Source organism: Coregonus clupeaformis, unplaced genomic scaffold, assembly GCF_020615455.1.
Source record: "Coregonus clupeaformis isolate EN_2021a unplaced genomic scaffold, ASM2061545v1 scaf0888, whole genome shotgun sequence".
NCBI lineage: Eukaryota > Metazoa > Chordata > Actinopteri > Salmoniformes > Salmonidae > Coregonus > Coregonus clupeaformis.
In genome coordinates this window covers 201,836-215,044 of record NW_025534342.1, presented here as the reverse complement: position 1 = coordinate 215,044, position 13,209 = coordinate 201,836, and the positions used below count along the sequence as shown (strand labels likewise).

At 49.6% G+C, this 13,209-nt stretch overlaps 1 protein-coding gene across 1 annotated transcript in view; it reads left to right on the top strand.

The window, feature by feature from the left end:
• The first annotated feature begins 313 nt into the window (after positions 1-313).
• LOC121557181 (neuronal-specific septin-3) overlaps positions 314-13,209 on the top strand; it is a 47,409-nt gene continuing 34,513 nt past the window's right edge. The window contains exon 1 of the mRNA XM_045217010.1: positions 314-398. Coding sequence (XP_045072945.1) covers positions 314-398 — 85 coding nt within the window. The remainder of the gene's footprint in view (positions 399-13,209) is intronic.

The window sequence follows — 13,209 nt, the reverse complement described above, 5'->3', positions numbered from 1 at the left end:
TCTGTCACGGTTCAGACAGACAACAGAGACCACATTGCGTCACACGAAGTTTGGCCCCAAACTTAAGGGGATAGAGTGGTAGAAGGCTCCAGGGGTTATCCCTCGTGTTAACAGGTCTGTGCACTCCCCCAGTGGTCGTCCATTGATGGCGGTGGTTGGTGGTCCAGAAGTCCTGGGGGAGGAAACACAGACACAACGGGGCGGAATGAAACCAGGCAACAGTACAGTTCAAAGGAAAGCCCAAAATTCGCATGTAAAAAGGCAGAAGGCTGGTCAGAGTTACCGGGGACCAGAAGAGTAGTCAGGAGTCGTAATGGCAGAAGCAGGTCACAAGTCTCCTGAAGCCCAGAAGAGCCATCCAAAAACCAGGCAGGTCCCGAGATCCCTGGGAAACCAGGGTGAGCCACCTTGACCCGTTCGGTGCTGAGCTTGCAGGCGATCCTGACACCGGGAGAGCGGGCAGGGCCTTAAATACTGGGAGGTTAGTGGTTTGCAGCGCAGCTGGCACGATAGTGAAACCGACGCGAGGACAGAGTCTAGACTAGTTGTTGAGTAGAGGGGGGGAGGTAGGCAAGTGGAAGATAGTGCAAACCAATTAAGGTGGTAACCCGGGTGGAGTAGGAGGGCTCATGACAGAACCCCCCGGGGCCCCCCCAAGAAGTCCCAAGGCACCTCCACCCAGTGGAGCCCGGAGGAGGGCTTGAGCTCCTCCGAGCGGTCCGGCGACGTGCTGTTCCTCGGAGGGGAGGCCGTGGTCGGGGAGTGGGACAGTCTCGAGACAGGGTCAGGCACAGGACAGGAAGCGGGCAGGGCGGTTAGGGATCCCTCTGGGCTTCTTGGATTGCAGGTTGATCAGGATACCGTTGGTGGGAAAGCGGTGATGAAGTCCTATCCACAATCAAGCTAGCTGGCACCCAGGTCCTTTCACTCAGGTCCATAGCCCTCCCAGTCACAGCCAGGTACTGGAGAGCCCTACCCCCTCACGTCTGACGAAGCAGGCGGCGGGCCAGTGTAAACCAGACCACCATCGGCGAGCCCCGTGGAGGGGGAGGACAAGGCGCAGCAGGGACAGCGTTTTCTGGGCACAGGCAGGGCTGCAACAATCCGGCTGGGGCTGGCAGTGACTTGTGTTGGTTGCCAGATGGGGTTGACTTGGGCATCCTTCTTCCTCAGAAGACCCTGCAGAACCTCTGGGCGAGCAGGTTGTAGAATGCGAGTGGAGCCAGGGTGACAGAAGCTGGGTGGGAGTCATGTGTCCCCACTGAGCAGGCCTGGGACCTCCAGGTCTTCGGGGACAAAAGAGGCGGTCCCAGCCAGGCAGAGTGCTGGGACCTGGCTGAATTACGAGCCTCAGCACCTGTTCCTCAACAACCCAGGTCAGGCTGCACCAGCGATGCAGGGACTTGGCAGAATCGGCTGGGTCCTTGGGAGGTGGGAGCGGAGTTAGTAGGTACTGGCCGAGGGTAGTGCGGCGGCAAGCAGGCAGGTTCGGTGTGAGTCCCACTCTCCCCACTCCCTGATCACCCCGGTCACCCAGTCGGAGCTGGGGTTGTGCCGGGCCCAACCATGACCTTGGATGAGGGGTTGGCCTGGAGGCAGGTGAAACTGGATAGTTTCTTGGTCAGCTCACGGTTACACCCCCGACCCGGGCCGTGACATGAGTGACCGATCCGGGTAGAGTGTCCGTCCAGTGCCAGGCAGGAATAGGAGTTGTCAACGCGGAGGTTCTCCAGTCCCAGTTAGGCGTGTAACCCATCCCATTATGTTGGCTTGGCTGAGATCCCACCCAAGGACAGCCAGGGTGTAAGATTTGAGTCAGGGAGGCGGAGGTGAACTTGCAGCAGAGGGGAGTTTGCGGTCGGAGGAGACTGGATGGTCATTGAATAGCCGGACTCCCCCTATGCCCAGTGAGCCCGGCCCTTTAAAGGGCAGGTTACCTTTGATGTCCATCACCTCCACAATAGAGGCAGAGGACTTTGAGGTGAGCGATTCGCTGGCTCCTGCAGGAGTGAGAGAGGCTCGCCCCAGTCTCCATAGGCTCAGACTGATCAAGCTGACCTGGGTGAGTGGCAGTAGATGACAGGAGCCCAGATCCGGATCTCTCAGTCGGTAGTAAGTGGACCTTGGCACGCCCCCTCCACGCCCGGCAGGTCTGTATCCTACTGTCGATCCTGACAGTCAGTCGCGATAAACTTCATCAAGAGTGGAAGGCAGTTCATGGGAAACCAACTTCGTCCTGCATGGTCATAGTCAGCCATGGAAGAGCGCGTCCACCAACGATGGTGTGTTAAAAACTTAAATCTAGCCGGGGTTCGGAAGTCGTTGCAGGTGGTCTGCATTTGTACGTCTGCCTTAGCACCAGATACTGGGAACAGTTCCTGAGGCTTAGCCTCTGCGGTTGGGGAATCCAGGTCAAACACCTTCAGCATCTCCTCAGCAAACAGGTCAGAGGTTGCACGTACAGAGGGTTGTGTGTCTGAACTCTGCTGTTCCCCAAGTCGAGCTCGGCCAAATCAGGTGAGTGATGGCATACCCAGCTTTAGCCTCCTCCTTGGCTGCAAGAACCGATCTATCAATAAGCCGGACCTAGGTTGAATCGCCGTTGAACCGCTCGGGAGTTTCCAATCTTGGGTTCCGGGCAGCGGCTGCAATGACCGAGGCAGGTAACTCAGGGGCAGGGCTGGTGGGCAGACTGGCTGGGGTCAGGTTGGTGAGGTTAATGATGTTAGCAGTTGTTGTTGCTGCTGCTGGACTGCTGCTGGTGCTGCTGGAACTGCTGATGCTGTTGGTAGCGACCTGAAGCAGAGGTGCCGCTCATGCGGCTGGCTCTCTCTCCCAGTGTGTTCCCAGGCGTAGCATGGCGGTGGAGTTGCTCAAGCTCTTGGTTTTGGGGAGTGTGCGCTGGAGTCCATGATGGTCAGATCGTGCTGTCACCCAGTTCAACGACTACAAAGAACACATTCAAATCACCCGAGAGTTATTGGATGTAGGTAGTAACCAGGGTTCTCCCGATCCAGATGTGCTGAGTCTGTGCCTCCCCCAGTGGCAGTGAAATTCCACGATGCGCAGCAGTGGATAGTGTCTATCTGGGGGAGGAAACACAGACACAGTAAGTGCGAGATGAGCCAGGCAGCAGTACAGACACCAAAATTCGTAGTAGCAAGGCAGAAGGCTGGTCAGAGTTGGGATACAGAAGAGTAGTCAGGGGTGCGTAATGGCAGGCAGTCTGGATCTCCTGAGGCAGAAGGTATCCAACACCCAGGCAGGTCCAGGGTCCCAGGCTTCCAGGGTCCAGGCCCAGAGGCGCTGAGCAAACAGGTTCGGGTGTAGGCTTTGCGGACTGATCTACACGGAGAGCTGAAAGACAGGGCCTTAAATACTGGGAGGTTGGTGGGTAATGCAGCGCAGCTGGCAAATAGTGGGGAGCCGAGAGCAGAGCAGGGACGAGTGGAGCTGGTTAGGCTGAAGTTGAGAGAGAGAGGTGAGCACAGTGAACATATAGAAACCATTTGGTGGTAACCCGAGCAGGTGAGAGGGCTCATACCAATCTAGACGTTGAACTACGTCTACCCTAGTACCTTTTCTCTCTCATGCTCTGTCTCAACCTCTCAATTTGTCTTTCATGCATTCTCCTCCGTCTCACTCTTTATTCATCTCTCTCTCCTCTCTCTTTTTACTCCCCCTTTAGCTGCTGTTTCTAAACACTCTCATCTGTTTACATATCTACTCTCTCTCTCTTCCTCCTCTCCCCCACCCCACCCCACACCCCCTCCTATCTTCTCCTGTACTTTCCCTCTCTCTCTCTCCCCCAGCTGGCGCCTTCACGTCACGGGCCCAAACCTGAGGCCTCTGGGCCTGCCTGTACAGATGGGATGAGTGCTGATATCCCAGCCTGCAAGATTACCACTCTTAGGGTACGTCCTAAATAGGCCTCCCAGTGCATAAGTGTTACTATATTTAAAGGAATAGTGCTTCTTATTCATGATGCAGCTCAATCCTGCATTCCTGAAGTGAAGATGTCCTACACCACACATCTCTCCTCTCTTCCCTCTCTCCCCCCTCTCCTCTCTCCTCTCTTTCCTCTTTGTCTTCATAGGAAGCAGGCTGTGCGTCTTGCTCGGCACTAAGGAAGCCAGTGCGGCTAATAGGGTTATGGCCGTTTGCTGATGCATAACCAGCGTGTCTGGTTCTTGTCAACTATGCCACCAAAGTCAATTTGCTCGGGCCTGAACAGAATGTAATATTTCTGTAATCAGATAAACACGGAAATTACGTAGGTTGGACTGTATTGATGCCAGAAATAAATTAAACTTGGGGCCAAATGGAAGTTTGCCCGCTGTGCATTGCAAAAACCAAAACATAGAAACCCCTGCTCTCTATCTCTCCAATCTCCCTTTTTTTATCCACCTCTAAGTTTTACAGAGCTGGAAGGAGATAAGGTTGAAACCAGAGGCAGATGGAATTCCGTATTCTGTTTTTCCTCCAGTCATTTCGCATATGTTGCTCCTCTCACACAGATACACTACAACATCATCATCTTCATCATCGTCATCATCACCTGATCTTTCTACAACTTTCATATCTTCATCATCGTCATCATCCTGATACACTACAACATCATCATCTTCCCGCTCATGTTATTTCGCCACTGAATACCACTCCTCTATGTCTTCATCGCCATCATCATCACCCCAATACACTGCACAACATCTTCATCTTCATCATCATCATCATCACCCCATACACTACAACATCATCATCTTCATCATAAATCATCATCATTGTGATGCACTACAGCATCATCATCTTTATCAGCCATTATCATCACCCCCAGATACACTACAACATCATCATCTTCTTCATCGTATCATCATCACCCCAGATTTTGCACACAGCATCGCAATCTTCATCATCGATCATCCCATCACCCCAATACACTACAACATCATCATACTACGTCGTATCATCATCCCGATACACTGCAATCATCATCTTCATCATCATCATCATCACCTGGATACCCTACAACATCTTCATCATTGTTATCATCACCCCCATTCTTGCTACAACATCATCATCATCACTGCAGATGCATTTCACAACATCTTACATCATAAATCACCGCAAGCCCGATACACTACAACATCATCATCATCATCATCATCACCCCGTACACTGTATTCATCATCATCTTCTTCCCCCACTTACGATCTCTTATGTATCTTCATCATCATCACTCAGAGTCCTTGAAATTTGTATACAAAGGGCCGAAGGGTATAAAACCATATTATAGATAAAACAACAGCTAACAAAACCACCTTGTTCTTTCAACAGAAGCCACAGGTTTTTGTTTGAAGAAATTACTAACATAAGTCTGTGACAATGAATTAGGTTATTGCAGCAGAAGAGAGAGAATGGTAGGGGGGATGTGTGATATACCTCACTGTGGCTGAGTGGCAGCCTGTTATATAAGGTTGTTATCTGTGAAGCGTTTCCCAAATGAAGAGCCAGACCGCGTTGCACAGGACATTGATCTCGTGGGGTAGTTGGGCCCACCTGGGCCACTGCTGCTGCTCCATACCAGCCAACACCTCTCTCCGTGTGTGTGTGGGTAATGTGTGGCGTGTGTGTATTATTGTGTAAGTGGCGTCAAATCCCCGATGCGTAATTGCGTGTGGCTCAGTTGGTAGAGGCATGGCATGGCAACCCCCCCCAGGAGTTCTGTAGTTTGATTTCCACCAGGGGACCAGTATGAAAAGCAAGAAAAATTATGCACTCACTACTCTAGTCAAATTGATATAAAATTGTCACTAATGACTAAAATGTGTGTGTTTCTCTCTCTTTTAAGGTGGAATGCCCATGCATTTTAGAAAAGGAACCCTTGAACATTAAAAGGCACCTTTTTAAAACTCAGCAAGCCTTGCTGTGTTTGAGGTTGTGACCTGTTTTCTTCTCCTCCAAAGGTACTTAAATCTATGAACCTCAACACCACATGATAGCTCGGCTCCTCTCACGTTTGTTGGAGATGAGAAGCGTTGTGGAATTCAAACACAATACACCTTGATCATCCACTTAGAACAAATATGAATTTATGTAGTCACTCTGGACTAGGCAATCCCTCACTTCTCTGTAATTATTTGGTTCCATTTTAATTTAATTACTGTCTTGTAATTCTAGCATGAAACAGTCATTTAGAGAGAAGGATATTTTTATTAAAGCACGATAAAATTGTGCGGAAATAGACAGATCATTTGGCTTTGAGAGAAATTGGATAGAAAACGAAAGGGAAAGACTATAACAATTGTTTTGTGTTCTTGATAACACAGATGCTGCAAATTATATTTAGTTAGCTTCTGATGGCTAGCTGCTGCCCTGCACCAGCTACTGTGATTTGAGATTAAGCTACAGTAGCTGGCTGCTGCCCTGCAGTATGTGTTGCTTCTTGTTAACTGGCTGCTGCCTAGCAATTACGGTTTAGTCATTCTGTGTTGGTATGCTGCCCTGCCAGTTACTGTGTGTAGTTGGCTACGTGCAGCTAAGCTGCTGCCTGCCAGGTGCTGTATTTGGTTAGTTGTGTAGCTGGCTGCTGCTCTGCCAGTTACTGTGGTGATTGGCTACGTAGCTGGCTCGCTGCCCTACCAGTTACTGTGGTTGGTGGTGCAGTAGCTGGCTGCTCCTCTGCCAGTTGCTGTGAGTGGGTTAGCTACAATACTAGCTCTTCCCTACCTACTGTGAGTATGCTTCACAGTAGCTAGCTGCTGCCTACTGGTTACTGTGGTTGGTGTGGCGCTGGTGTGTCCCTGAACATTACCTGTGGCCAGGAGGTAACTACTTCACAACTTCAACATGGTCTCAGTAGAATATAGAATATTGTCCCATTGTAGTTACCATTGGACATATTACCTCCTATGTTCCTGTAAAATTGATTTGAGAAATATATTATGTGACTGAGATACGATCAACTATATAAACCTATTTATTTATTCTTATGTCCATGTGCATTCTTACAGCTCAGAAGAGTCTCGTTTTAGATTAACAATACATTTAGAAACCTTATTAATTAATTGTAGTGTTGAAAACATGGTGTGTTGGCATTTACAGTTACCTTTTGCATGCAATCCTAATTTGGTTACTGTAGATCCCTGCTGTGATTACCAGTTACACAGATTCCCTACTGTGATTCATCCCCAGTGCCAGACCACTGTGATCCTTACTGTGATTACTGTGAATCCCTAGTGTGATTACTGCTTGAATCCCTACTGCTTGATTACTGTGAATCCCTACTGTGATTACTGTTAGTCCCTACCTTGAATCCCTACTGTGATTACTGTGAATCCCTACTATGATTACTGCTTGAATCCCTACTGTGATTACTGTGAATCCCTACTGTGATTACTGAATCCCTGAATATTCTAATTTGTGTTTTCCCCTCTCCTTCCATCAGGCTGCAAGCAGTGACATACATTAAACCATTAGGCTGCAAGCAGTGCAGATACATTAAACCATTAGGCTGCAAGCAGAAGCGCAACCGTTAAAGAACCATCAACAACCATAACTTTCATTGACTATCCACGCCCCTACCAGTGACTATCCAGAACGCCCTCCCATTACTATCCCAGGCAGCCCTACCAACAAACTAACTCCACGGCAGCCTACCATGACTATCCACTTTTACCATTGACTATCCGGGCGGCCACTGCATTACTTTCATCGGCGGCCCTACAAGTACATGTCCGGCGGCTTTACCGGTATTTGCCACGGCAGTGCACCATTACTACTCAAAAGCAGCCCTACCATTGACTATCTAAACAGCCCTACCATTGACAGCTATACACGCACCTACCATTACTATTCTTTGCAACTTTACAAGTACTATACGGCAGCCCACTACCATTGACTATACTGCGGCAGCCCTACCATTACTATGCAAAGGCAGCCCTACCATTACTACCCAGGCCAGTACTACAAATACTATGCCCTTATTTCCTTATTACTATGCACTTATTCCTACCGATACTATGCACACCTCACCATTACTATATGCAACCCTATAATGACTATGCAAGCAGCCTACCATTACTATGCAGCAGCCCTACCATTGACTGTGCGCCCTACCATTGATATACGGCAGCCTACCATTACTATGCCAGAGCCCCTACCATTGACTATGCGCAGCAGCCCTACATTATTTATGCTGCGGCAGCCTATGACTGACTATCCCCGGCAGCCCCTACCATTGACTATGCACAGCAGCCCTACCATTGACTATGCCGGCGGCCCTACCGGTGACTATCACCCTACCATTACTTTCCTATGCCACCCCTACCATCTGGCTATCAAGGCAGCCCTGCTACCATTACTATGCTGTAGCCCTACCATTGACTGCTGCACAGCAGCCCTACCATTACTACTTCGCTTTTCTAACGGCAGCCTACCATTGTGCAACAGATTGAGAATCAAGAGAGAAAGAAGAGATGAGAGGGTCCAACTGGATGGAGGGAGGGTGAGAGGGATGAATGGGTGTTTGGCTCTCCTCTTTTCTCCTCACTGGTGCAGCGCAGCGTTGCAGCTTCCGTCTTGTAGCTATCAAAGACTATTGATTACACCACCCTGTTTGGGTGACAAAGTGAGCATTGGCTGCAGAAGCCACTGTGGGCGCTGGGCTTCTTAAGAGATGTTTCATCAGCTGCCGATCCCCGGAGAGGCAGAGAAGGGCACAAATGAGCCTCACACACACACACTGAACAGAAGACCACATATGCCCCCCACGGACACGCGGACACACACACAACACACACGGACATGCACGTACTGCCATGTCGTCTCCTCCCGTTGCTCCTCCGGCGCTCTGATTCACCGTCTACTGCACCCACGGTCTGAGCGCACCACCTTCGCTGTTTTCCTGAATAAAACCCAACGCACTAATCCCTCCAGCGCATCATCATCATCTCATCACCTGTATGGCCCTGGACTGTTTCGAGTGTTGTGTTGTGTGTGATTGTTAGTGTCATGTCGTGTACTCACTCTTTTGTTCTCTTGCTCAGTGTGAGTAAACCTTTGCATTGTTGATTCCTGACTCGTCCTGCCTCTTCATTATCCTCAGTACTCGTCCACAACGCACACATGACAACCATGCACCATAACTATACACTCATATACACACACACACCTAAAAGCATAACTAAATGCAGCTGATAAGCAAACCCTTCACACACTCACCACCACCATCCATCTACCATCATCCCCCCACCCATTCCACCCATACATCCATACACTCCATCCATTCACCCACCCATCCTCATTCACCCATCCACAACCATATATCTACCCACCCACCCATATATCTACCCACCCACATCTATTCATCATCCACCACGTCAATCCATCCACCCATTGCTAGCAGCAGAAGATAATCAATTTTACAGCCAGGGATCAAATGCACAGGTCTTAGGCCTGCTGGTCTGGCTGTAGCCTGCACGTAGTGCCTACCCTAGGGTGGTTTAAGAGAGAGGAGATGGAGGAGAGAAAGGAGATACCTGGTGGGAAGGAAGGAGGGGAGAGAGAGAAGGAGATGGAGGAAGGAGAAGAGAAGAAGGAGATGGAGGGGAGGGAGAGAGAGAAGGAAAGGAGATGGAGGGTGGAGAAGAGAGAGAAGGTGATGAGGGAGGGGGGGGAAGGATATGGAGGGAGGGAGGGGAGGGGGGGGGGGGGGATGCAGGGGGAGGGAAAAGGAAGGAGGGATGAGGAGATGAGAGAGAGAAGGGAGATGGAGGGAGGGGGGGGGGGGGGGGATGAGAAGGAGGAAGGAGGAGGAGAGAGAGAGGGGGGATGGAGGTAGGGAGAGAGAGAGAAGGAGATGGAGGGTGGAAGGAAGGGGGGATGGAGGGAGGGGGGGATGGATGGAGGAGGTGGGGGGGGGGGGGAGGGGATGGAGGAAGGGAAGGAGGGGGGGGAAGGGTGATTGGAGGAATCCGTCTCAGTAGATTCTACTTCACAATACCCCCTACAGGCACAATGCAATACCACAGAAGTTAAACACACACACACACACACACACCCCCCCCCCTACCCCACACAAATACACACACACACACACATCCCATCCTCATTACAAGCACTGCTGCAACCTAGTTATGAGAACAATTACGTCTGCGAGGCGCTGAGAAGAAATGGCCGTGGTGTGTGTGTGTGTGTGTGTGTGTGTGTGTGTGTGTGTGTGTGTGTGTGTGCGCAATAATATGTGTGTGTGTGTGTGTGCTGTGTGTGTGTGTGTACCGGTCTGAGTCATATTATTATCAGATGTAAATTCAAGGCTCTCAAGCTTGATAGATTCCTATATCAAACCACTCTACTGCTATTTGCGTAATAAGCTAAACCCAGGCATTTGAATAAAAGAAACAAAGCTGCAAAACAAAAGTTGGTATTTATAACCACAGGCATACTGTACAATATTCTGTTTCTTTGTGTTAAGTTCCATTGACTCTGTTAATTCTCTTTGTGCTTGCTTACAAACATTACTTGGAAATACAAGACAGCATGAAGGATGGAATGCATACTCAACAGAGGGAAGAGCAGACGTTAAATATCCTGTTGGCTCAATGCCCAGTCTCCCATATCCTCTCCCACTGACAGCCTGCCTGCGTCTCCCAGGCCCCACACACACACCAAACACACACACCCGCATGAGAGAGACTAGATACACACAAACCAACACACACCTCACACACACATATAAACAACACACCTTTCACACACACACACCTTTACTGAGGACATGCCAGCAAAAGTAATCCTGGCCTAGTTTCCCCTGCCCGAGAGCAAAAATACAGTCAACCACCACATACCACGGAGGGGGGGGGGGGGGGGGGATGGGAGGGGGGGGAATGGAGGAGGAGGAGGGAGGGGTAGAGAGGGGAGAGGGGGGAGAGGGGGAGGGGGGGGGGAGAAGGGAGGGAGAGAGAGAGAGAGAGAGAGAGAGAGAGAAGAAGAAGCGGGGGGGGGGAAGGGGGGGGGGGGGGGGGGGGGGTGGGGGGGGGGGGGGGAATGGGGGGAGGGGAAAGGGGGAGAGAGGGAGAAGGGAGGGGGGGGGGGGGGAGGGGGGGAGGGGGGGGGGGGGGGGGGGGGGGGGGGGGGGGGGGGGGGGGGGGGGGGAGAAGGGGGGAGAGGGGATATCACGGCCTGTCTGATAAGTCTGTAGTACTATTGAGTGAAGCACTGCTATAGTGAAAATGAGTCCATTTTGGATGCAAAGTGAGCACTCTACAGTCTCTGTCCCAGGCAGTCATGTAGGCCTGGGATTTGATTATTTATCCTCATTATCCAGTATCATTTTCATTTTTGCAGTGCATATAAATTATTCCATGGAGGGATTCAGGTCTCTAGGAGCAAACCACACATACCGCACAAACTTTGCAGGTGGGACACACACACACACAGGCGCACACACACACACACACACACACAGCTACAGACAAAGACACACACACCACACACACACACACACACACACACACAAGGGACACACGGCGCACATCTTACACACACACATCACACAGGTACACACATGCCACACAAGGATAACCTCACACACAGCGCAGGAGCCACAGGAAACCACATTATCTCGAAGCCAGTACTGATGTATGTTTTCAGGGAAAAGAACAACAGCAGCTCATTCCACAGACAGGAATACTGTGCTGTACTGTCCACAAACACACACCTGTATCTACCTGGTTTCTACACACACACATTACAAATTCCCTCAACCAAAGCCTACTTTATATGAAATGTTCCCCGTCTGTATCCTCTGAATCATCTATATCTTTCAATCACTGTGAAGTACTTTGCTTCTGGGGGAACATTTGTGAGTAACGTATGAGGGTTTGGAACATCAGCAGGCCAATCTTGTACTATTTCATTTATGGCCCTTAAATCATGTACCAGCCTCCACGTTTTCCCATCTGCTTTAAGGACCGGCAACAAAGGTGTATTACAACAACTATGTGTTTCTATTAGTACTCCTGCTTTTATCAGTCCTTCAATTGTGCCACTGATGCCCTCTTCTGCTTCAGGTTTCATATGGTATTGAGCCCTCCAAGGGGGCTTAACATGTGGCTTTGTTTTGACAAACACAGGACTTGCCGATTTTACCAATCCAACATCTGTATCATGTTGGACCATACCTCCTGAGGGATGTTTTTCTCCATTTCCTGTTTTAGCTTGTCCTCCAATTCTGTTACTTCCCTAGCTGTGTTAGCTGTTGGGATGTAACTTCCACTGCCCTGGGGTCCCCAGTCATTATTGTAGTATGGTGTATCTTGATTAAGGCTTTATCTTTCGAGTGATAAATCAGTGGATTTTCTGTTTTGTTCCATTGAATTGTTTTTGCTCGCATCATCATGGTGCCCAAATCTTAGCCTCCATTCCCTTGTTCACCAGCAAGGTAATGTGTGGGGGCAGCTTCAGAAACATTATACCATTTTGCCACAAAGTCTGAGCCATCCATGTCCGTCACCTCCATTGCTGCTCCTTGATTTCCTATAATTATGTACTGAGACATTATAGGTATTGATTTCCCATTTGTATTTAACAACCACAGTTGCTCTAAAAGATCATCACGATAGGGATCATATTGCATGGTGCAGTGAAATTCTGACTTTCCGCTTCTGGTATCTGAGCCTGAATAAACCTACCCCACTTCTTTACTACTCTATCTACTTCTGTCTCAATATCCCCTAACCAATATACATTTGCTGTATCCTGTTTCATTACCATTTGTAAGTTTAACCCTGCCCTCTCTATAATTACTCCTTCAGAGGAACATCGAATTTGTATACCCATTTTGCATAGGGCATCTCTTCCCAACAGATTGACAGGGGTGTGTTCTGATACAAGTATAGGGAGGGTTGCGGATTTGTCATCCGCTGTCAGGCGAACTGGAGCTGTCATTGGAATTAACTGCGTTTGTCCCGAGAATCCTATAGGTTTTGCATATTTGCCAGACATGGGGAGGTGAGAGGCATAATTTGGACTTACACAAGTGTAAGTGGCTCCAGTATCAACCATCATTGGTGTGCCTCTGTTCTCTATTTGAACCTGCAGCATAGGTTCTTGATCAGCTTGTGTAGTTAGTACTGTAAACTGACCCTCCCCGGTAGGATTCTCTGGGCACCCCTAGTACCCCTGATTAGGCCCAGCCCATGGATTCACAGG